The 23,970-nt window shown below is 45.5% G+C and overlaps 8 protein-coding genes across 8 annotated transcripts; 3 read left to right on the top strand and 5 right to left on the bottom strand.

Annotated features, from left to right (window-relative positions):
- Positions 1 to 9,486: 9,486 nt before the first annotated feature.
- Positions 9,487 to 10,053, bottom strand: EYB26_002918 (uncharacterized protein; the record flags this gene model as incomplete). The annotated part of the gene is made up of 1 exon (XM_054262222.1): positions 9,487 to 10,053. One exon carries the CDS (start codon positions 10,051 to 10,053, stop codon positions 9,487 to 9,489), a length of 567 nt encoding a protein of 188 aa, XP_054118197.1.
- Positions 10,054 to 10,657: 604 nt separating this feature from the next.
- Positions 10,658 to 11,512, top strand: EYB26_002917 (uncharacterized protein; the record flags this gene model as incomplete). Its single annotated transcript, XM_054262221.1, has 1 exon — positions 10,658 to 11,512. The coding sequence occupies one exon, from the start codon at positions 10,658 to 10,660 to the stop codon at positions 11,510 to 11,512; it is 855 nt and encodes a 284-aa protein (XP_054118196.1).
- Positions 11,513 to 11,983: 471 nt separating this feature from the next.
- EYB26_002916 (uncharacterized protein) lies at positions 11,984 to 13,219 on the bottom strand (the record flags this gene model as incomplete). Its single annotated transcript, XM_054262220.1, has 3 exons — positions 11,984 to 12,712; positions 12,780 to 13,060; positions 13,120 to 13,219. The coding sequence occupies 3 exons, from the start codon at positions 13,217 to 13,219 to the stop codon at positions 11,984 to 11,986; spliced, it is 1,110 nt and encodes a 369-aa protein (XP_054118195.1).
- A 1,088-nt stretch (positions 13,220 to 14,307) lies between these two features.
- On the bottom strand, positions 14,308 to 15,688 carry EYB26_002915 (uncharacterized protein; the record flags this gene model as incomplete). Its single annotated transcript, XM_054262219.1, has 2 exons — positions 14,308 to 14,988; positions 15,047 to 15,688. 2 exons carry the CDS (start codon positions 15,686 to 15,688, stop codon positions 14,308 to 14,310), a joined length of 1,323 nt encoding a protein of 440 aa, XP_054118194.1.
- A 1,461-nt stretch (positions 15,689 to 17,149) lies between these two features.
- Positions 17,150 to 18,234, top strand: EYB26_002914 (uncharacterized protein; the record flags this gene model as incomplete). Its single annotated transcript, XM_054262218.1, has 2 exons — positions 17,150 to 17,772; positions 17,823 to 18,234. 2 exons carry the CDS (start codon positions 17,150 to 17,152, stop codon positions 18,232 to 18,234), a joined length of 1,035 nt encoding a protein of 344 aa, XP_054118193.1.
- Positions 18,235 to 18,331: 97 nt separating this feature from the next.
- On the bottom strand, positions 18,332 to 19,464 carry EYB26_002913 (uncharacterized protein; the record flags this gene model as incomplete). The annotated part of the gene is made up of 5 exons (XM_054262217.1): positions 18,332 to 18,440; positions 18,502 to 18,740; positions 18,812 to 18,947; positions 19,004 to 19,385; positions 19,440 to 19,464. The coding sequence occupies 5 exons, from the start codon at positions 19,462 to 19,464 to the stop codon at positions 18,332 to 18,334; spliced, it is 891 nt and encodes a 296-aa protein (XP_054118192.1).
- A 573-nt stretch (positions 19,465 to 20,037) lies between these two features.
- On the bottom strand, positions 20,038 to 21,645 carry EYB26_002912 (uncharacterized protein; the record flags this gene model as incomplete). Its single annotated transcript, XM_054262216.1, has 5 exons — positions 20,038 to 21,038; positions 21,096 to 21,333; positions 21,396 to 21,487; positions 21,546 to 21,566; positions 21,615 to 21,645. The coding sequence occupies 5 exons, from the start codon at positions 21,643 to 21,645 to the stop codon at positions 20,038 to 20,040; spliced, it is 1,383 nt and encodes a 460-aa protein (XP_054118191.1).
- A 424-nt stretch (positions 21,646 to 22,069) lies between these two features.
- Positions 22,070 to 23,674, top strand: EYB26_002911 (uncharacterized protein; the record flags this gene model as incomplete). Its single annotated transcript, XM_054262215.1, has 4 exons — positions 22,070 to 22,742; positions 22,797 to 22,988; positions 23,061 to 23,322; positions 23,392 to 23,674. The coding sequence occupies 4 exons, from the start codon at positions 22,070 to 22,072 to the stop codon at positions 23,672 to 23,674; spliced, it is 1,410 nt and encodes a 469-aa protein (XP_054118190.1).
- Between the last annotated feature and the right edge of the window lie 296 nt (positions 23,675 to 23,970).

Below are 23,970 nucleotides of genomic sequence, written 5' to 3'. Positions count from 1 at the left end.
GGGTGGGGCGTCCAGGTTTTTTTGTTTCTTGCACTTTGCAATAATTTTGCATTCTGGATTTTGTACAAAAAATCTCAGTGGGATAACGGCCTGAGGCTCGTCACACCAGATCCATAAAAAAGGGAGTGTGTCATTCTGGATACATCTTGTAGAGGTGACATCAAGTAGTGTGGTATGGAGTACGTATTCGACTGTTATAGACAGGGTCAGGTAAAATATAACTTACCTCCGTCATTCATATGATCATTAATTATCACAACGTTGTTAAGCCCAGAGCCCACTCTGGCTCTAGCACTTCTCGGACCCCAGTGGGCACAGGAATCAATCAATAGTGAGCAAAGCGTGCGGGTTGCCAATAAAAATAGTGCAGAAATAAAAATAAAAATAAAACGACCAACGGGCTGTAAATTGGGGTGCGTAAATAGTAAAACACGAATCAATCCTTCCTTTTTGCTTCGTCAATGATCCCTGCACATCCCTGGTTTAGTCTAGTACCCGGGTCCCGACACTGCGGTCGGTAATACCGTCTGGTAACTTACTCTGTACATTGAACGAAACGGCGGTATTTCTGGTATCAGACCGAGAGACGGAATAACGGTAAGCAATCAGTCGTCGAATCGATAGCTTGCTGAGCGAGATAACTGTGGATTGCCTGGTTTTGACGGAAGACTGACGCCAATTTGACTTTTGCGAGAAGAATCTTTGAGTGAAATTTTTTTTCTATCGAACGAAGTGGAAGGCATTTCCTTTATAGCAGCCTAACCGAAGGATTCGCAAATGACGACCCAACGTAGAAATGCAGTACGAATAACCCACGACCGTCGCTACGCATTATTATTGGAAGTAAATACTACTACTACTACTACATACTAGATTGCGAACACGACAGCCTGTCGAAAATGCCAATGTTTCACAGGCGGAAATAACTGGTGGTGATAACTGGTTTGGTTGCTAGGGGCCTAGGGCTTTCGTCGTAAAAAGTGGGTTGTTGTATGATTTCCCCTCCTTGGCCGAAAAGGTGGAAGTCCTCAAACAAGTAATTTCAGAAGGATCAGAAGAAAGCGGCGAGGGGTTGTGGACGGGATTGTGGAACAATGCAAGAGAGAAGAGGCTAAGAGGAAAAGGGTCACACACATGACAACTGACAACCTGAGGCTAAGCAAGTAATGAGCAGTCAATCAGTCAATTAACGATGCCCAAACAAAATCGTGACCGTTGCTCTCGAGGGAGAATGCATGCATGCGTGGAAAGGACGTACGACGCGGTCAGCTCTTGAATGGCGACGGACGGACGGGTACGGTACGCGCAATCATTGGCTTCGGGATGAAATTAATTGGCGGATTACGTCGTCAGGGAAAGTATTTACTTTCAGAGGAAAGAGATGAGAGATCTGTGACTGACGCTGACTGTCACCCAACATGGCGGATACGGCGTGGTCATTGGTCAATTTAGATTATATACGTAGATCTTGAACTTCTGGAGATTGAGAATACAGAGTACCGCTCACCATACATATACCATACCATACATACGTAGTCACTTTACCTTGGCCATGGAGTGCCTGGTATGTACGGAAGTGATGGGTTACCATAAACTTTCAGTCTTTCACCAGCAATGAATCGACCGTTTCACGTAAGATTATCCTTTATCTCCCTGGTACCAAGGGATGATGATCATATAACTCTATGGAGTACCATCCCTGTGCTATGACTTTAAATGTTTAATGATTTTCAGGAAGGCCGTGTGGAGAATCTGGAGGATCGGATCATACTGATTTATCGTATCGTAAATTACCAGACCCTCCGGTAGTGCCTAACGGACGGAGTGTTAGGGCAACGTACTCCGTACATACAGTTCAAAGGACCTTGGGAGAACAGCCGCAATCATTGATTCTCGCCTTCGTATTTCGTGAGTCCACACAAAAAGAAAGGAAAAAAAACAAAGAAATCCATTCAGCTCGGTGACTAGCACTCCGAATATATTTTGATCACAACCGACCATCTCAACTTGACCCGGGCCCGATTCACCCATAGTCACAAAGAACCTGCATAGCATCAATTAAGATTCAGCGGTCTGTTTGAAACAAAATTACTTTCAGAAGCTCCCAATGAATTATGGACATTGGAGGATGCCCGGGCTCAACCAGCCTTGATTGAAACTCGGCATTTAATTCCGCCGTCGGGATGACGATGAATCATGGCACTAAAAAATAACTAACTAGTTAACTACTACGTAGGTAGGTAGATGCCAGATACAGATTAAGTTGGCAGGAAGATTATCTTATTGGCAGGATGAAACAAGTGGTAAGACATAGGAGATTTCCCGTCCTGGCCCTGGCCAACATGATGTATCTTTCGAGCCATGAAAGGAATAATAAATGTGCAAGTGGAGAAATGCAGGGCTCTGTTCAGCTGAATTCCGCATGTATGCCGTGTACCCCATATGAATGCTCGACCAGGCAAGATTCGAGAAAGAAAAAAGAAAAATAACCATGATCTCTTTCTACTTCTGACTAGTAAAAGGACGTGGCCCTTGCTGACGGTACAAGGGCGCCACAAAAAACTTATTCTTGCCCTGTCATGCGGGGCATGATTCATATGTTGACTGGCAGCCTGTTTCGGCCCTCAATCTATCTACTCTGTAGTATACTACTCCGTACATATACGAAATGCAAGAATGGAACAAAAGTCAAGGAACTAACTACCAGACCATATCCAAGACACCAAAAAAGAGCCGAAAGTCGGTCAAACATCCATGGTGGAAAGAGTTCAATGAATAATTACCGTATACAGTAATATTATAGCAAAGCGGGTTTCATTTTCACTTTTGCCTAGGAAAATCGGATCGTGAAAGATGTCATGGGTACGGAGTACTAAAACCTCAATGTCTTAGCCAAGGCTTAGGGCTAACTAACTAGTAACTAATGTTGTCCATGTACGGGTAGACACCGCTCATTTCAAACCATTGATTTCCCAACCAGAATCATCGATATACACGCAAATCAAAAACTATTCGTAGCGGTGAGCGAACCAAAGCTTTATTTTTTCTTTTTTGCGTTTCCTCGAATGTTTGATAATCATTAACTGGGTACGCCGTAGTTAGTTAACTAGTTAACTTACATTCCCTTCGCCTTGTTGACCTAATTCCCTCGGGATCTTCTCCGTGGCCTTAGTTAGTTACTAACTTCCAACTACGTAACCGCGTCGTTCTCGTATTTTTTTATGGAACGAAGTACGAACTCCGTACTCCGTACCAAAACGGGGGAAACAGATAAACGCACACACACAAAAAAAAAGCAACGTTATGAAACCCGGAGCCTGCCGATAGGGATGCAGTTGTACCGGTATTGGGTTTAGTCTGCACGTCAAATCATTCAACCATGCTCATTTCAATCTGCTAACCGCCGCATGCTGCATGATTGAACAGGGAAGGTGAATACACTCTAAATTAGCAGAAAAAAGGAATGCAACTTGCAGCTCGCAGTAAGGGCAGGGCAGGACAGGACAATTCAGAATGGTAAGGTAGCCTTTCGGAGGGGCTGTCGTTTAATGATGATTGAAAATACTAAGGTGGGATTGTTCTGGCAACCCCGCCTATTGCTTCTCACTGAATACGTGCGTATTGGGGTTTGCGTCATACAGTCTGTGCCACTGATATATATTAATTAATTGATCAAACTGATTGATTCGATTGACGAACCATCAATTAATCAAAGAACTAGTTATAAACATGGGATGAATTACGTATTGACAGGCATGTTTGTTGTCAATGGTCAATGATTAACAGTGTGGTGCCGAACCCGTGAGCGTGTAACTAACAGACTCGTAAGCGGTCAAGCCTTCGCAATCAATCATGAGCCAATCACTTTATCATCGACAAATGCCGAAGTGCATCCTGGTACACGGAGTCGATATCAGCGATCAATAATCAAGCAGAAACGGATATATTGCTTGTGGTTGGCACAACAGACGGATAGGCAGAAAAGTAGTGAGGGGTGAGCCCGCGTGACTCGCAAGACAGGCCTGACCTAGCTAAGCACCTTAATGTAGCAACTAACTAGATAGTGACTTACTCTGTAACAGCAGCTACACCCTCAGGACTCAGGCATCCTGCACATCTGATTTGTTGATTTCCCCTTAGTTTCAACGGGCGGTTGCGAATTTGTCCTCTTCATTTGTCTATTCCGGGCTATGAACTTCCCATGCAATCTGCACTCTTTCGTACAGCATGCATATTTTTCAAAAAGCGTCTCCGCCATGCCAGAGTCATGGGAACATGTACATTGATTGTTTAATTAATTGTTATCTTGGCCGTGTAGCTAGGGCTCCTTCGACGTAGGTATGTCTCATTTGGGGTCATCCCACCAGCTTATCGATTAGGGTACCCCTCCCGATACGGGCTTATCGTTTTGGGTACAGAGTACGTACGAGTACGTACACGGTCCGTAGTATGTAAGTTTGCGTCCAACTTCCGACTCTAATCGTATCCGTATCATACTAGGTATGATATTGCGTACACTCAATACAGTGAATGGTTACGCAATACGACTAAACACTTAATTAGTTAGCAGCTACACAAGCCGATCTGCGGCCCGTACGGCTACTACGTATATAGTTGTTTGGTGGCTGGTGCTAGTCAATCTAAGTGCCTTATCGGAGCAAGCCGACACATCCCAGCATTGAGCATGCATGTCTTGCCCAAGGGTATGTAGGTTGTCACTGAGGCTAGCTGACAAATGTTGGCCCCCTTTTTGGCAGACGGATAGACAGAGTAGCTGATTTAGGGTTTCGACGAATGATACGACGAAGGTTCCGTAAGTGTTAATTTGCCTCTTTGGCGGTGTCGAAGGAGAAGAAAAAGTTCTGTTCCTGGACGGAGACCGTTTGCGGCACGGAAAGTTTGGAGCGAAACTCTGAATAGCCGAGTTTGCAAGCTGATTGGTCGGGCTGTGTCAGGGTATGTCGCCTTGTAATAATTATGTACGTACTCGTAGTAACTATTGCGTGGTGTATGACGGTTATTGTATTTAAATTTTTTAAGTGCTTCCAGTCATATTCCATCATTCTTCTAATTTGCTGACTACGACGCCTGATTGGTGGATTTGTGTCCAATTACATATATTTCACCATATTCCACAGCCGTCACCTGATTGAATATATCAACAATCTATTCGGACATCGGAGATTGCTCTATCATTGCACGTTCTAACAGATCTGTTGGCTATTATTGTGTCACATATTTTAAGAAGATAAACAAGACGGAGCAGCAAGAAGGAATAACAATAATCGCCGGTAATACTCCGGACTGTCGCGCTATGCTCGATACGGCGCATGTTTCAATCCACCTACGCAGTTTGTACGCTTCGCTCCATGATATCATCGACTCATTCCATCAACCAAGGCATGATCTGAGATTGTCAACTATGGTAATTATGCCAAGATAATTGGCAAATTTGACACTGAATGGAAGAGAAGACGAAGCAAGTCGGCTAACTAAGCCTCCAGCATTTCGCATGATGACAATACGAGAACGGAAATCTTGACATAAATTACGATTCTCGAACGGCCCCAAAGGCCAAGACTGAATATGTTTGCCTTGTGTCAAGGATATTATGGACAACGTTGTACTATTTCTAGAAAGTACGAAGAAGCCATCAGGTGGATTCATCACGGATGGATCTCGACGTCAGCATGGGCAAGTCGACGAGAGATTAAGGGTGCCGTGCCCTGGCCCCTTAGGGGTTGGCTGGCAAGCGACTCATTCTTTTATCATCAGTCTACTCCGGAGTTGGTTAACTTATGCACGTGCTATTCCATGCTAAATACCCAGGCGATTGGAAAGTTGCGCCTCGTGTCTCGTTTGGTCCCGACTATTAGTTATCCGCATGTTGGCATGGCCAGATACGAAGCCCTATTAGTTGCCTTGCAGATGGACTACCTACTCACTTATCACTAGGTAACTACTTAGTTGCTTGGTATGTATGAATCCCATATCACTTAACTGAGCGATTATACACATGATAAGAAGCTGACTGACTGCCTGGCTGATAGGATGAAGAGGCCTGAACTCCAACCTCTTCTTCTTGGAGTAACACGTGTTGTCCGTGCTACCACCAGCCCTTTCTGCGTGCCTGCATCTGCATGGCATGGGAATCAAATCACGTTTGTCTACAATGAATCATTGAATGTCAGCTTGGATTCATATACGTACAGAGTACGGTATTCCACCGAGCGCATGAGCCTCGCCCTGAACTGAATATGACCTGATCTAAACCAAACTACTACTTAGGGCTTCCCGCATGCGACAAGGCCGGCCGCGAAGAAACGATCCAAGCTCCGGACTAACTCGCCTCACTCTTTTTTTGCTCGTAGATTATTACGATGATTAAAAAAATTTCATCGTGTCGAGATTCCGGTTTTTGATCATGATGCTAACACTAATCAGATGAATGACCATGTTGGATTTCTTATATTACCGGTAATGTCCAAGGCAACACTCTTTGATAATCCAGCTCGGACAAGGCTAACTATTGTTATGCAGGTTTCCGACGAGATCCGCATTCGTCAAAACATACCTAACGCACGAAATATATTTTCTCAGAGTCATGTACGACCTTGAGGCTGAAAGCCAAAAGGAGCAAAACGTCAGTCAGGAGTGCTCAGATATCAGTTGAGACCGGTACCTATGTAGTAGTACGGTCACTACGGTGATACCTACACTATCAACGGCACGAGCCGCACTGATCGTGTTAGTCCGTCAGAGTCATGGCTAACTTCGAACCTACACAAAAAACGGGCATATGTATAGTATCTTGATGTATTAAATCAGAACACCTGACCCTGATTAATGCAAAATATATGAAACCTGAGTAATGGATTTATTTTCCTTCCAATGATGGGCAGCCGGGCACTTCCGAATCTGGATTGCCATGACATTCTAGATAGGTAGTAACTTATAGTAGAGAGACATTAATTTCGTGGATGTATTGCATGTTTCTTTTCGATTGATAATCAATCTTTTTCAAAGAGCGGATAGTTGCCGTGTTGCAGAAGGGCTATTGTAGGCATTGTATTGCTTTCATGTTGCTACGAGCAATATAACCCCCCATACTACGTGGTATGCACTGGAAGCAGCAATAGATCAGTGACATATATCGTGAGCTACACGTAACTCTTATCTGTCCGGAGTAATTCAATGATCAACCACGAAACCCGTTTATGTAACCATCCCAATCACTAACTACGTTAACTAACTAACTTAGCTAACTAGTTAAGAACTCAGTAGCCGACGGAATAATATGGTTCTCTAGCAGATAGATCTATTAGTTACCCGAGGTTACTATTACTAAGTTATTATCAGTCTGGATACACATATGTGGCACAGAGTACTGGAGATAAATCAAGGACAAAAAAAGAAAAACAATAATCAGCGGTTGTTATTTCCGGCGCAATGCGCGGCCAAAAGGAACAAATCATCCCACTGTTGCCTGCATACATATCCAAGTATCTCGCTGATAAGTGGTACTGCTACGTACCTAGGTAATATCACAGACTTACAGCGCTACGACAAACTCAATAACCGAGCCAGCATGCCGTGTTACGGACTTCGTATGTACGTACTATGTATGTATGGCCCTATTTAGGGTGCTGCGCATACGAAATGTTTTGTAAGTACGTACTAGCTAGGATACACAAATTGCGGGGAAAAGTGACAAGGGCCCCCAAAGCATGAGCATCAAGGGGCTCGAGCTTAAGCTTTGAAGCTGTTTTAGATTATGTACTTTTATTTGAGTTTCTTCAACTTTTTCCCCCTATTGAATAATAGTTAGTTAACTATAGATGTACACGTAGGTGCGTACCACGTAAGTTAGCTGATCCATGATCCTTCAATTAGACGACAGTCATGATTTCATACTTGTTGGGGTGAAATCAGCGTGAGTTTCATCATTAGTCGTGCGTGATCAGCATGTACTCCGGAGGCATGGATATGGGTTTTGTCTAACTGAAAATCATGTTGATTTGGATGGGAATTGGACTAGACTGGATTTTGACAGAGTAATAGATCAGCGGACTAATGTATGCTGTCATGCGTTCTACATGCTGAGCTGAATGTTAGAATTCTTTGCTGGGCATCCGTGTTGCCTGTTTGGTAGATGATTAGCCAAGGTACGTCTGGTATGGCTCAGTATCTTGTGATTGCATTGATTAATGATGAAATGTGTTTTTTGTCAAGATGGGTCTGCAAAATGAAAACCCCCGAAGTCAGACCGAATTAGGGCTGATTGCTAGCGCCGGCCTTTCATCGCCCATGTCCTCCAAAGGTACATACATGCTGGACGTGTTTAGGCCTGTTAGCACGCCCTTCTCTAATTTCTGTACCACCTGCAGCAGCGGCATATGTATACGACTCTCTGAACAAATCATTTCCCAGCAAGTGAAACCTATGCAGATACCGAGGTAGTGGTTTAACTCTCCTTGATTCTGTTGAAATTCAAAATCCTCTTAGAGATATCACTTAGCGTTTCCCGGATGTGTATAGTATAGTCAAAATCATGACTTCAAATTTTGTAATGGTAACAAAGCTTCGGTGCTATTGTAAGTCTCCCTGACCAATTCTGCTCTTTGTTGTAGAACATAGCACCTCTTTGTTCCTGCGTCACAAGCTTGATGGAATTCAGTAGGATTGGTCAGTTTTTTTTTAACCTAGCATTCATTTTCTAGATATACATCCTTCTTAAAATAAAATGAGTCCTGCTCCTAGAAGTATGCTCCGAAAGCAATCCCTATCTCATCCATTTTCTTCGACGCATCGTGCGAGTTCAGTGCTAGACAAGAAACTGGTATCGAAACAGTCCCCCAACCTCCTAAACCAACTAGACAAACACATTCGCACACCTGCTCCATCCCGTCAAGTGTAGAAATTGTCTCCATGCCTCCTAAATAGGAGAGCATAACTCAACAAGGCAGGCCAAATCGAGCAGTATCTCCGTGAGGATGGCCATCGCGCCTGGGGCAGTCTCATATATCAGTGTATATACCAGAGCGACATAGTCTGAGGCTAATTTATGCGTCGTCTACTCGCCAACACTGAGGAGATGCTAGATGGGGAAGAGGTTCTTGATTTACTTGGGTGTGTCTGCTTGGGGGGGAGAGCATCCCCGTAGATTGGTTGTTGCTAGTTTTCTTTTGGTTACCATATTCGAGCGAGGATGAGGAACATCGCCTATCAACTGGTTCCTGGATTTTATTTTATTTTATTTTATTTGGACTATCGCTCGTATCTGCCATTCTTATTGTAGGCCTCTCAAAGTTCTCCTCTTTTAATCGCGGCTATCGTTGGAGAGCGAAAACATTTCCTATTTGGGCAGTTTATTCCTACTTAGGCAACTAGTACAGGATTTGTTCGCCCATATCTGTCCACCGCGCGGTGCAGCTACATAAACCGTCTCAACATAACTCTATCAATAGTTCGCTAGGAAATAATTGATCAGAAAATAGCATGCTCAATTGCCCACAAATAAAACTCAGCACAGCCGCTCGCGGCTTCCACAGTGGCTTTGATAGCATTCCAGCTATCAAACAAGCTTTCCACACCAACGATTTGAAAAACAATAGCCTCCCAATCGTGTACGGGCAGTGTGCACAACCCACTCTGTACATAACACGTCGGATGCGTACTAAACGCAAAATCACTCAGCGCCGAACAATTGGCAAATGCCTGCGGCCCGCCGAGAGCGTATGGTACCAGGTCCCGTTGCAAACATAGCATGACCGCCTCCATCCACGTCTGACCTTCAGCCGATAGTAGAGAAGCATCGGCCTGGAATTTTTCACAGAATTTTTGCCCGTAACCAAGTGGATATTCACTTGGGGTACAGTTGTAGCGGGTTTGGAGACATTGGGCGTAGAATGAGCAGTCGTTGGGGCGAGGGTTGCTGCACTCACTGTTGTTGCTGTTGGTGGCAGCGATCGTTGGCCAGGTGGAGAGGGTGTCGTCAGGGCGTGCGAAGGCCAGGACGACTGACAGGAGGAGTGTAACGAGTCTCAACCTCATATTTTGTTCTTTCTGGATTGGAGACTGTAGCGTTACGGAGTCGGGAGGCAGTGAAGTTACAACTCTCGACACATCAGTTGACGTTGTCCGCCACGTGACGCATCCTTCTACAAGCTAAACTCTCTACGGTTTGGTTTTCGTATTTTCCCAACAGACAATTAATTATCAGAATCAAGTTATAGTCGACAAAATGAATGTACAACCGCTGGATACAGATTTCTGTTTAATCTCGGTCTATGTTTAGAAACGTACCTAACTATGTGCGGTTGACACGGCTTTACCGTTTGGAACCACTACCTACTGGTGCCTACAGCAAACCGATCAATCGCTGCTATGGTTGCCAATTAGGTTACCAATTAGAGTCGATGATTGATTATGATCTAATATTAATGAGCGCTCAGGAATTGCTAGGGCTCGCTCCGAATCCTTTGTAGTTCCGGGTTCAGTTCTTGTATTCTAGATCATAGAAAAGAGGCTGAATATACCTAGGTATTGGGTAGTTGTCTCAGCTAGCGATACTCTTTTCTGCAATTCCTCCGATTAGAAGCAAAAAGGGAAATATCTGACTCTTGATTGCCTGCGATCAATATTATTCATAGACACAATGTCGCCTGAGACAGACGGCAATGAGCACCTTCCATTCGGTGTGACTGAAAACACCACCTTCTACCATTGGAAAGACAACGACTACTTTCTTTCCATCCGAGATGCAGAGACGCTGAAATACATGACCGATCAATCTGGTTGCGCGAGCCAATACTTTGTATTTCTAAACGTATCGAATGAAATCTTCAATCTATACTTCACAGACACCAACGATTATCAATTCAACGCGGACTCATACTACTTGAACGAAGAAGCGATTGTTATCAAAATGATATCACCTATGCACGAGACGGCCCATTCTACATTCTTTTCGATTCTCGTTACAAAATTGAGTGATATGAAGCTGGACAGGAAACTGCAATCGCTTGCCGCCTCTGTAACGAAAGCGAACAATCGTCATAAAGAGCCCGATCAATCCTACAGGCCTTTCCGTCTTCCGAAAGGCCGCTCTCACAAATGGCCAAGTTTGACTGTCGAGGTTGGCTTTTCCGAGTCGAGGACGAAACTGGCAAACGACGCCCGCTGGTGGCTTACAGAATCGGCCGGAGATGTGAAAGATGTGATCACAATCTACATCCGCAAAGTCACTAAGGAGATAACAATTGAAAACTGGAATTTGGTTCCAGGCCCGAATGGGCCCATGTTTCCGCGAGTTACCTATCGGACGGTTCTTTCTCAAAAGAGAGATAGCGACGATGTGAAAATCAGTAACGAAGTGCCCATGACAATTCCATTCGAAAATCTGTTCCTCCGCCCTGCAGAAGGACCAATCGAGAGAGATGTTAAGTTTGAGAAGGATGACTTGAAGCACATTGCGGATTGTGTATGGTATGAACAAGATTATCCTGCATAATTCCTATATAAGTTACGGCTGTTTCTTGTCAAAATACGACAGTAGCACTATATGCTACGTCGTATGACAGCCAGGTAGCTCCTGACTACGGTACTTGAGAAAACACTAGCCTGTGTAGTGGCAAGGGGCGTTATACTTAGGAAGAAAAAATTTCTACCCCATTCTTTGTCTTTTGAGCTAGGTAGAGTGAGTGTATCAGACCTATTTTTAATATCAATTATTTTGCTTGGTGATAATAAGGCACATATGATTTTTGCCACCCTCAAAATACACTGGAAAAGGTACAAAGCCCTCCCATGTAGATTCTAGACTTGGTTCCATGCATTGCTACCCTATGCCTTGGCCTAGGAGGTGGACGGCAAAGATGAAAATGACGTTCGTGTAGGCAGTGGCTAGAAATTGAATGGGACTATCAGAGACATCGTTTTCTAGCTGAGTTGATGGCTATAACACTTGACCTGCATAGGCCCATTACACGAACAAGGACAAGACAACAGCCGAGATGATAGTTACAGGACTTATCGCCAACCCTGCAGCTTCAGCACTGGCAGTAGAAATAACAGCTGAGGAGCTGGCTGAAGCGGAAGACGACGAAGTTTTTGAACTCGAAGTGCTTGAACTGGTAGCGTTTGAACCGGTGGTGTTTGAGCTGGTGGTGTCTGAACTCGTGGTGTTTGAACTAGTAGTGTCTGAAACGAGTATGGTTGTACTACTTCCATTCTTTGTCGTCGATGTTGTCACGCTGGACTGGCTATTGCTGGTTGAGTTCGACAAGGCAATACTAGTATAAGCGCCAGTAGTGTCGCCGTAGGTGTAGGACTCGGCGGGATAGTAGTTGGTAATGTTGACCGACTCAACATACATCGTGAAAGGAGCATCATTGAAATCCGTCTCGCCACCGGCCCATTCGATAGTACCTTCGCCTTCGCTGGGGTCACCGCCAGCCCAGATGCCGAGTTTGAGCACCATGGGCGTCTGCGGGAAGTTTGCTCCGTTGAGTGCATCGTTGTATGCAAGTGTGCGTTTGAGGTCCCCGTCAATGAACCACTGGATCTGCTCCGTAGTCCAGTCGACACTATATGTGTGGAACGTATCACATGGAGTAGTGACATTGGGATACGTCGCGCGGTCGTAGCTTGTAGTGTTATCCTTGCCAAAGTAGTTGGTTTCGATTTCATAGTTATATGTACCAATTCCCTCCTATATTCGTAGTTAGTAAGTTGATTGAAGCTTTACCTCATCCAACATGGATCGAATGGTAACATACCCAGTCAATCTCGTCGAGATCGTCCGACAAGAATACTACGCTGCTGACAATACCCGTGCCGTTGGCAACTTTCATTTTGACATCAACGTGTCCAAAGAAGAAATAGAATGCTGTCTGTATAGTTGGGGAGTCTCCTTCTTTATTGATGGTGAATGCAGCACCTTGAGATGTACTATGGACAGTCCCAGCAGTCGTATTCCAGAACTCAAAAGCCGAGTCACCGACAGTGAAGTCTGTATAGAAGGTATAGTTCGCCAGACCAGGATCGGCAGGACATGTCCCTAATCTTGTTAGTACATGTCGACTTTCAATGGTTACTATGTCGACAAGAAATACTTACCATTCAGAGGATTACAGCTGCTGTATGTCTGTGCAGCAGCCAAAGGTATCGCAACAGCAGTAGCCAAAGCTGCTGTAACTAGTCTCATGAAAAGTGACATCTTGTCGTGTGTGCGTATGATAAAAACAAGGCTCTGCAAGATCTAGGTGGCTCGAATAAAAGAAAAAAAGCAATTCGAAAGGGAATGACGGGTTGAACAAAATCGCTTAACGAGAGACAAGAGAAGTTGTTTTGACTAGATTGAAACACTGAAGATTTGTTTTAGAAACAAAATCAATCAGATGGCTGAGGTATTGAGTCCCTATATTATGAGTCCATCTTTGGATCTGTCAGTGTTCACGCCGGTCGATCTCCATATTATTCTTAGCAACTGCGTCCACCCTGAGCAGTCAGAACCCACTTATAAGCTCCCCATCCTGAAAATCTAGTAGCCACTTCATGGCTGAGCTGACGTCTAGACTGGCCGATGTACTCCGTAAGCCTTTCGATTTGGGGATGACACTGATGGTGGAGATTAAGGATCCATCGACTTATCAAGATGTGAGGTGTCAATCAGGCTGAAGGAGATAAGTGGGTGTCACAGTTCAGAAATTGAATCACAGAACAATATGGCGCAGAACAAGCATTGGACAGTGGAGTGAAGTGGATGAGAAAAATTTAGGGGTTTCTTTCGGCTTGCGCAGATGTCTTGCGTGGCTGCCCTTTTTTAGTCAGGATGCCGCGTCATTCCCGGAGAAGTTCAACTTTTCTCTCTTTCTACTCAAAGACAACAACAATGGTAGCCACCATTTTTCAGCTTCTATTAAAACTCATGTCGTTTCATGCAAGACCAATTCAAGGACGCGTTTTGTCACCTCTCGAGGCTACACAGTCGGTCGGCGATTGCGGATGATCATCAATTTTGAAGTGCATGTCCGATTTGATCATCTCTCGCCGTTGCATCCGAGCATCAAGTTTGCATCTATGTCCCAGGGACTGATTTAAAACAAATGCTGCACCTCTAGATGCCAACAGTGCCTCTGCCGTGCAGTTGATTGGTCAGGCTTGTTTCGAACTACTTGAAAAGTTTCTGAGATGGAAAAAAAAAAAAGTCCATTAACGTGGTTGCGTAATTGAATGAATTCCATACCCTTCTATTCCTACAGAACGCCTGTCTTAACATCATTGTCGTAACAGTCATCCTCATGCTCAGCCTGTAATACAAGAAACTCGCGGTAGCCATGTTTGGAACCCTTCTGCACAAGACACGGTTCGGCGATGGGCATATCTGACTGCCGGCAGTCCACATATGGTACGCAAACTTCTTTCTGCATTCTTCTTCTCGCTTTCAAATGTCCTTTCCCGACTGATTCTTCTGGAGTCTCGTATGGATGCCATTGATTTTGCCTCCTTCTCTTCGGCAGAAGTTTTGATACCCAACACTCGTCGTACAACATCTGCCTCTAATTGGGCAGAAGCACTTGCAATTCGATAAGACCAACTCATTTTGACAGTCTCGCCAGATTCGAAGAGAAAGGCTGTTCCGATGTCAGGTCTCGCTCCCCCGTGCTTCAGAGGATTTACTTCTTTGATCAGTTTCGCCGACTGAACTATATTGGTAAGTGTTGCTGTGGCCGAACCTGGAGCGTGCTTTGACCATGCACTGTCGGAGTTTATATCGGTCGCTCTGCCAGTCTTTTCGAGAAGTTGATACACGAGACCATTAGGGTCTGCATAGATCGGAAACGAGCATTGGGTTGATTGAATCAGCCGTCTTAGTCGAATATGGCTTCCGCACCAAATGATGATTAACTTGGTATTGCTTGGAAGACCCGAATTACTCTTTAGTGATGACAAAAAATCTTTGATGAAAGCTCGACGCAATTGTTGCTGTTTTCAGGGCTTGTTAGTTCCCGCTGCTTTCATATTTGTACAAGTCTGCACTTACCCTGCAACAAAACGAAGGACGAATGAAGATTGTCATGACTTTTTCGTGTCTTTCTGTCTCCGTGAATGGAAAGTCGGATGAAGATGAGTATAATTCCCGGAACGGAAACTGGTTCCCATCTAGATCGACAATATCGAGCTTCCCGGCCCGCTCAATGATATTGTTGGTTGGGGTTTTACTACCACGAGAGGATCGACCGGTGGACTTGCTGTCCTTCTCTGAGGACTTGCTATGCGTGCTGCGTTTTCGTAGGCCCTCCACAGCATTGATCTGTGTTTCAACAGGCGTCAGCGGCAAAGGTTTGTCGACCACATATGGTTTCTTAATAGTGACGACTCGGACAGCAGCTGTGGTAGTGTTGCCTGTTTTAGTGACGTATGTAACACTTTTATTCTCTCTCTTTTGAGGATAATTGTCTTTGCCGTTGTTAATAGCCGTAACAGTGATGGCGTACGCAGTGGTAATTCGACCTGCGTTCTCGTGCTTATAGATCGTGGAAGACGAGAACGAGGAAGATGTCACCGGTAGAGCAGAGAATCTGCTTGACAAATCAACGAATGTCTGCGTACGAGATCGTAGCGCTGGCCTGTGACTTTTGTCGGATCCCGACTGATGCGAGCGATACATGTACTCAATTGGCATGTTGAGAGACATATCCGGAATATCAATATTGAAAAACATGAGGCCTTGACCAAGATTAATACGAGGTTATTGTTGAGTATTCAAGAAGTTGTCAACAGATACTCCTCAAGAGTGTTCGACTTCAGGGTATAAAAGCAGATCGAGAGAGCGCGTCGCGTGAATCCTCTCATATACGCATTCACGAAAATACGCGATGAAAAATTATTGGACCTTACTTGCAGCAGGCTTGATACATATACATATGCGTTTATATGTATGTACCCAGTATTCATATAAGTAGGAACAGTCGAAGTTGTACCTGCAGCGGATACCGGTAACTAACCTTATCATCGAAATGATCCATCTCCAGATCTGATACAAAATCGAAGATGATCTCCGGCAATTCTACATCAGATAGATAGTTCCTTCCTTGCAAATGGAGACACTCTCAGAAGAATTACGTCTTGATATTGCAGTCAATTCATTGCCTCGGTCGGTGGTCTCGCGACATAGACCGGTGTCAGGGCCAAGCCCTTGCTTGCCTAGGCCCTCATTTTGATACACTTTGAGTCCTTGCATCCTTGCAGGTAGAGAAGGACGAGTTTCGTAAATGTCCCAACTCGTTATGGAGGCTAAAGAATTCTTCTGCGGAGATTAGTATTCTTAACCAAGGATATATGTATGTAAATTGAATGCTAGTTATCTACATGCTGCATGTATCCAAAATGTCTCGGGTAGGGGCTAATTAATTAACATGATACATCTATGGTTTGTACTATCCCAGACCAAGGGAACAATCGCAAGGTTCAACGTTCGATCTAATAATCTAGATGTACTACTTGCTCACCGTTATTCCTAAATTATTGTCTATCTTCTTCTGCAGTAGTCTATTGAATGGAGGTTGTTTAGCTTGAGTGCACCAACCCGCTCACTCAATGACGATTGACATCCGGAGTCAACTGACTCGATGCATGCTACAGAGTACTCACATCTTGAATAAAAGTGAATATCCTGTAGGGTCCAATACCTGCTTGATTTCTAGATGAAATCCAAGTATCTCCAACTACTCCGTAGCCGAGGCTGCCAGTCCGAGGGGTTAGTCGCATGTGTGAGACTGAATGTTTCCATCGTCTACAAACAATGGATACGTGTATCAAATTTGTTCACTCCAGCATTACCTCTTCTATAGTTAACTACACGACACACCTTGCATGTTCTTCCTGGAAATTGTGTCGTGACCCAACCCCAACAGATGTGTAGGGTTAGGGCTACAGCTCAGCCACAGCGAGTGGTGGCTGGTGATGTTTAAGTCCGAGCTGAAGACGAGGGTCACAGCCCGCGCTAATCCCCGATAGGAAGCAACCTGCGAAATATATCCTGTTGCCTCAAACTATACGGAGTATCTTTTCACTTATATTCTTTTGCACTCGGCTTTGAAATCTTCTAGGATAGAGATTGAGATTATCTTGAAGAAAGCCCAACATGACGAAGAAAGGCCTACCAGACCAGCCCCAGCAGCCTGATGGTCAAGGCCAATTGCATCAAAATGCGGAGAACCACGAGGGCGACAACAACAACAATAACGTCTTCGATCAAACATTCACATCAGAACCTCCGCCATACTCTAGTCCCATATCTAATACTGCTATTCCCAGGCGACCAATAAGGACAGCATCGTCACCATCAGCATCTACATCAGCAACATTTCCCCTCATCGACTTCTCCAAATATACCATCCCGGACTCATTGCTCTCCAAAGACGGGTCTACAATCTCCACATATCATCCAGCCTTTTCCACCAATCCTGCAAATCTAGTACGCTTCATACAGGAGCAAGCAGCCTTACCGCCATTGCCATACATCCACATCATGGGAGATGATAATGGCGGTATGCAGCGAGATTTCGATATCAAAATCAATATGTTGCCAATGTTCATGAATCAGCTTGCAGGTAGCAATCAGAACAGATGGAATTACGTCAAATTGGTGGCAGACGGGGAATCGGCGTATCGAGGGAAAAGTGATGCCGCTATGTCACCTACGGTTAAAGGCGGGTTGGATGAATGGGCCAAGAGGTTTTGCAAGGAGGGCTCAGCTGTGAAATCGTACGTCTCCTTCCCCTTCCGTCGTTCTGCAATGCTGACGTTAATCGTAGATTTACATTAACCCGCCAACTCTCCAACTGGAACACGAGTTACATCGAAGGCCAAATACGAAGTCTAATCGCTTCGACGGGTTACAACAAACCCATCACCGTCACATTCCCCGTCAAATACTCCAAAGTAGTCGTCCATCCACCCCGCTCAAACAGTTTTAACAGCTTTTTTACAACATTGGTTTCGCCATTGCTAGACAAAAAGCGCTATGAGGTTGTTCGTGCTGTGTGGCCGTATGCTTCGTTACCGCCTGGTCCAACCACGAATACGAATCGTGTGCCGGTTGTCCAGACCGAGGAAATGTGGTGGGAGGAATGGAGGGATGTACTTCGGTGGGCGATTGTGAGTAAGAGGAGTTCTGGTTGGGTGTCGGTTGACGATATGTTGGAGTTCAAGATGGCGCCAGCGTAGTATTTATTCTACTCTTAGATTATAGCGTTTATTTTTCGGTATAATGTTTCATTATAAGAAGTGAGCATCATTAGTATAATCTATCTACACGTTTTTATCACGACGAGACCTTGGGAGCATATTTGGCGGCCGCTGTAGCAAAGAGAGCGCTCTTTTCTGCCAAATCAGTATTGAGCGCATGCGATGGTTGAAGAGACTCCAGACGTCTGCATTTAAAGGTCAGTGATATCCTTGTTATATTCAAGATCGTAGATGGGCGCAACATACGACATCAATTCAGTAGTATCTTTGCCCGTAAGCACGTTCAACACAATTGTGTTGGCAATCAACTCCACATCCTCGGGATATTTTTCAATGGCCGCTGTCAACGCGGCCTCTGCTTCGGGGAAACGTCCCAGGTGTAATTCGGCAATGGCTTGACCGACGATGGACAAGGGGGAGGTGCTGTTGGGGTTCGACGCTAGTTCTTCGTAGACGTAGAATGCAGATTGGTATTTCTCGCCGCCCTGTCGACATGAATGAGCATTTGAGCCACGGTATTTTATAGTTCCTTCACCCAGAGGAATTAGGGACATACCACTCGTAATCCAACCCAGGACTCTGCGATGTTGACCAGCAACGAATCTTGCGCCCAGCGCTTTGCCGCGGAGACTTCCTTAAGAGCGAGGTCGACCCGATTTGTTTGGAGGTAGATCTGAACTGAAAGAGCGACACTGGTACCTATCGTCAGCGAGCTTCTTCTCTATCGTCGGACCGTGTAGAAACTCACGCCTCGAGATTGCCTTGATGTTTCCCAAGCAATGCCAACGCCTCCTCTGTCTGACCCTGCGCCTGCAACACTGTACCAGCTAGTACCTGCACAGTCGCATTTTCACTCTGCGCCTCTGCCAATTTCTGCGCCAGTGCCAATGCTTCTTCCGTGTTTCCAGCTACTTGCTGTGCCAGCGCCTTGACAGCCACCAAATCCGGGACGTCGTCGGCTTCGGCTTCAATATCGGCTAGCACATCTTCTGTCTGTCCCAAAGCGATTTTGGCGCGGAGTTGGAGAATGCGAGAGGGCAAGGCGTTTTCGGGGGAGAAGGAGGAGGTGTCGAAGTCGATTACGGTTTGGTATTGGCCTTGGTGGAAGGCATTGTGGATGTTGACGAGCTCTGGTCAAGTCAGCGAATTAAGCAATAATGAGATATGTATTTACTCCGCCGTACCTCCTTCTGCTGAGAATGGATCCATTTTGACTGTTGGGGTTGTGTTTATTTGTGTTGTTCCTGCATGGAGGGATGCGGACACCTTACGCCTAACACACTGCCGCCATAGGTACCGGCACGATCGTCAAGCTTAGCCGGAGCATTCTATAAAGGGAAAGTTTTGCCGAGTTGTACAAAGTACTCAATCTACTCTGTATAGTTAACCACCAAGAATATCAATGATATACATACTTGACAATGGTAACTTACTTGACGCACTTCATTCAAATACTAACTCTCACGATTCGTCGTTCCAAAGACTTTTATCACGAGCGCGCAAAGCACTATTATTAAAGTCCTTCCTTCACCGGGATATTTTCCAGAACAATATTGTATACATTACACATTAGATCGACATTATAGGCAAGTAAAATGGTAGGAAGCCCAGCAGGGAGGGGCCGAATATGAGATGGCCATTAGAACACTGCTAGGCTTTTTGTACTCAACTCCTTCTTGTTCATGTCCGGTCCTTTCAGGCAATAATGATAGCACCCAACTGTGTTTATTTTTCGGAACCTTTCAGGAAGACTGAAGGCTGCTACAGTCTGGGGCCACCTAGTCAATGCCCATTCGACACATCCTCCTCCCCAGTCAACTCACAAAACGCCTTAAACGTCGTGAAATGCTGGCTGTGGTCTTCAGTCGTACTCTCAAGCACACACTCGGCATCAGCACCCACGAAAAACACGTATCCTTCCTTGACTTCTTCGGTTTTGGCAGGTCCCACGCTAATCTTGCCCTGTCCACTGGTGCAAATGACGATGCTTGGACCAGGGATAGGATCAAATGTCGCCTTTGCTCCCTTTTTGTTGAGATCAGTTTTGACGACGGCAAACTCTTCAATGGCGGCAGGGTCGTAGAGCATCGTGGATGAACCACTGGAGTAGGCCACCGAATTTAATGTTGCATAGGGGTACTCTGTGGGTTGCATTTTTTGTTCCTCAATAGGTGCATAGGAGTATGTCAGCATAGAGGTAAGAGTAGAGACATCCTTGAATTTGGGTGTGAATCCTGCGCGGACCACGTTATCGGATGACGCCATGCACTCAATGACGTCTCCGGAAACATAGGCGTGGATGTCGTCTGCTTTTAGAAACATTGCTTCTCCGGGCGAGAGCTTGACGAAGTTTAGGAAAAATAGAATGAATAGTCCAATATCGTTAGGGAATTGGCCATTCAGACGCACGACCAGTTCTGAAAGCTCAGATGCACCGGCTGGGTTTGTCTCGGAACTGGGATCGATTGCGAAACTGTTGGGAGAGTTTTGTGCCTCTGCAACGAGCTCTTTTGTCGCTTCTTCAATCTTGTCCTGAGGCGATTCGAGCAGGGATGTGAATACTGCTCTGAGGGCGTCTTTGTTACGGCTGACTGTTGCCTCGTCCTCTGCATGTTCGGACCCCTTGACGATCTGCTCGAACTGTGCTGCGGCTTGTTGTCCGACAAGGGAACGAAGTGGTTGAACGCGGTTCAAAAAGTGCACGATTTCAGAGAGCGGTCGAAAGCCGCAGAGTCCTTCAAAGGGTGTGATGGCGATGGTCATTTCGGGCTTGTGGTTGTCATCTGTCATGGAAAAAATGAGCAATGCGTACAGACAGTTATGGTGTTGATTTTTCCTACCAGGATAGTTCCTTGGGTCCCGAGCATGCAATTGCTCGGCAAGCTTTTTGTTGGGGTGTGCTTGAATGCTCAGCGCCTTGTTGATGGACAAGACCTTGAACAAGAATGGTAATTTTCCACCGTATTGTTGGGTGATTTCCTGACCCATGAGCGCTTGGTTGTCTTGCACCAGGTCTAGTAAAGTCCGCTGGGTCTCAACGTCTTTCGAAGGAAGTGATGGATGGGTCCCCATCCATAGCTGTATACCGCATTGTCAGTCTCTAAGAACGAAGCTCAATCGATAGGATAGTCTTCCCATACCTCTGCATAGGGTTTCGCCTCTTCAATGCTGAAATCCGAGCTAGCAGTAGCAGCTCCATATTTGGCGGCAGCAGACTGTTTGCCAACCTTACCTGGCCAAGAGTTGAGTTTCAATATACCCAGAATTGCCGATGATCTCCTAGGACTTACCCCAATCATAGCTGTTAACACCTGGTTTTGTTAGCTTACAAAGAAACAAGCAGCTTAAACAGAACTCACCACACTGTAAGCGAATCAAAGGCACCTGCATCTTGATTCTATTTTCTGCTAGCAACTTTGAAGGTCAAAGGAGGTGGTAATCACGACGCCGAGAGATGCTAGGCCAATCCTGTCCAGCTGTTTGTTACTTGAGGCACACAGCTCTCACAAGATTCCTTTTCGTATTTGTCTCTTCACACTCCTCAGTTAATGTCTTTTAGCAACGAAAAATGGTGTGAAACTGGGTATCTGTTTAAACAAAAGCTGTATGTTATATATTCCAGTGATTATTCCGTCTCCCATTGATCCTCCCCAGGCCCCTCACTCCCCCTCTGTTAACTCCGTGCCAGGAACAGTTAAGTCTAGCTTCAAAAGGCTTAGCGTATAGCAAGGCTCTTCACTACGTCATCACACTCCCGTGACTTTTACTGCCCTAAGCCCTGCCGCCTTCTCAAAGCAGGAAGCCTTCTGGCAGAATGAAGCTACGGTCAAGATCTAAGGTAGGCGGTGAAGGGGGTGAAGGGGAACAACCCCAGTCACCAGCCACAGCCATCGCCACATCCCCCATCAGCACGGAAGGAGACAAACACCAACAGGAAGACTCCGAGCATGCATCTAGCTCACAGTCTACCGTCACACTAGAAGGAGATTCCCCTCCTGTGACAAGTCAAGTGAAGGCTGGGGTGGAAGAAGCTAACAAGAAGAAGAAGAAAAAGAAGAAGAAAAAGGCCAAAAGATCAAAGAAGAATAAACAAACAAAGCCAGAGCTCGAAGTCAACGAGCCTCAGCCAGCTCCTCCAGTCCCCACCAATCAAGGACAACATAGTTACAACCTTAGACAGAGCGCAAGCAAAGTCGACCTCGACCAGGTTTCCAAGTGGAAAGCTCTTCGACGTGACAAGACAAGCACGCGCGAAGGATCAGCTTCTAGCTCCCAAACAGAACCATCTCAGTCACTCGGCATGTCTCGCAATCGTCCTCGTGGCCCCCCTACTAACAGGGACAATGGTATTGCTGCCAATGAGGAGATTGACATGTGGAACAAGATCATTCAAGACATTCGCAAAGCCAAGGAGAAGAACGACAAGCAAAAGACCATAGCTGAACTGATTTCTGCTCTCAATGAGAAGATTGCTCGTGAGGGCAACAGTAAGTCGACTTTTTCTACCACTCTTTACTATGATAACATATCTAACGTTTCAGAACCAACACTTGTCGAAATCAATCAACTCGACAGCTGGTACCGTCAGGTTTTAAAACTGAGCGAAGAGGAGAAGGCCATTCTTCTGGAAGAGCCTAGTGATGTGATCAAAAATCTGGGCTTGCTGACTGCTCTCCGCTCCGCATCGGAAGCAGAGACTACCATCAGTCGAGCAGCCTCACTACCCAAGTCTAGTAAGCAAAGCTTTGCTCGAGATGGCACTGCTAGCCATGCAGCTACAGCATCTAATTCAGCTTTGTTGCCAGACAAACTCAATCGGGTCAAGGGAAGCACTCAGCGTAGCTCCAGCGTGTCGAGTTCAGGTCATGCCAAAGATAGTCGTGACTCTGTTTCTGTCAAGTTGGAAGAAGTCGCTGAGGGTGCTGCCAAGGGAACCATTGCAGAACGTAATGGACAATTTGTCATTGGTGCCGAGGTGGTATACAAACACAAGAGCAAGCAGGGTGCTGAGGGCGAGGGCATCCAGTGCATCATCAAGAACATCTATGGCGATGGTTACAAGAAGAAGTATTTACACATGTTAAATCCAAGTTATACGTCTACAAGTCAGGGACTAACCATGCTCTGTTGTACTAGATACGATGTGCAAGACCCAGAGCCCAACGAGAATGGTGAAGAAGGAGCTATCTACAAGACTACGGCCGCGTGGTTGATCCCCATTCCTCAGATTGGCTCTGCTTTGCCTTCATTCCCGGTCGGAAAACAAGTCCTTGCTCGTTATCCCGACACTACGACTTTCTATCGTGCTGAAGTCATGGGTACCAAGAAGGATGTGTACCGCCTCAAGTTCGAGGGTGAGGAGGACGACAAGGAGATGGAAGTGGATCGACGCTTCGTCCTTGACATTCCTTCCAAGTAGTTCTTCTACTCAAATCATCAATCACGGCGTTATGACATTGATACGGCGCAATTTTTCAGGCATTCTTGGTGAGATCCGGCTTGGAGTTTATTTGGCAGATGAAGGAAAGGACTTTACGATTACACGACATTCTACTTTTCAGACTTCAATGTACATGATTGGTGAGGTTTAGCGAGACAATTGCCAGAATAGTATCATGAATGAAGATGAAATGTGCATACTGAAAAAGAAAGCCCGTAAATGTCACCTCGGCTATGGAAGACCACTTACGTAGCCGGCCACCGTTAGTTAACTAC

The sequence above is a fragment of the Talaromyces marneffei genome, chromosome 2 (genome assembly GCF_009556855.1).
Source record: "Talaromyces marneffei chromosome 2, complete sequence".
NCBI classification, from domain to species: domain Eukaryota; kingdom Fungi; phylum Ascomycota; class Eurotiomycetes; order Eurotiales; family Trichocomaceae; genus Talaromyces; species Talaromyces marneffei.
The sequence above is the reverse complement of the archived record's forward strand: the minus strand, read 5'-3'. Positions and strand labels throughout refer to the sequence as shown.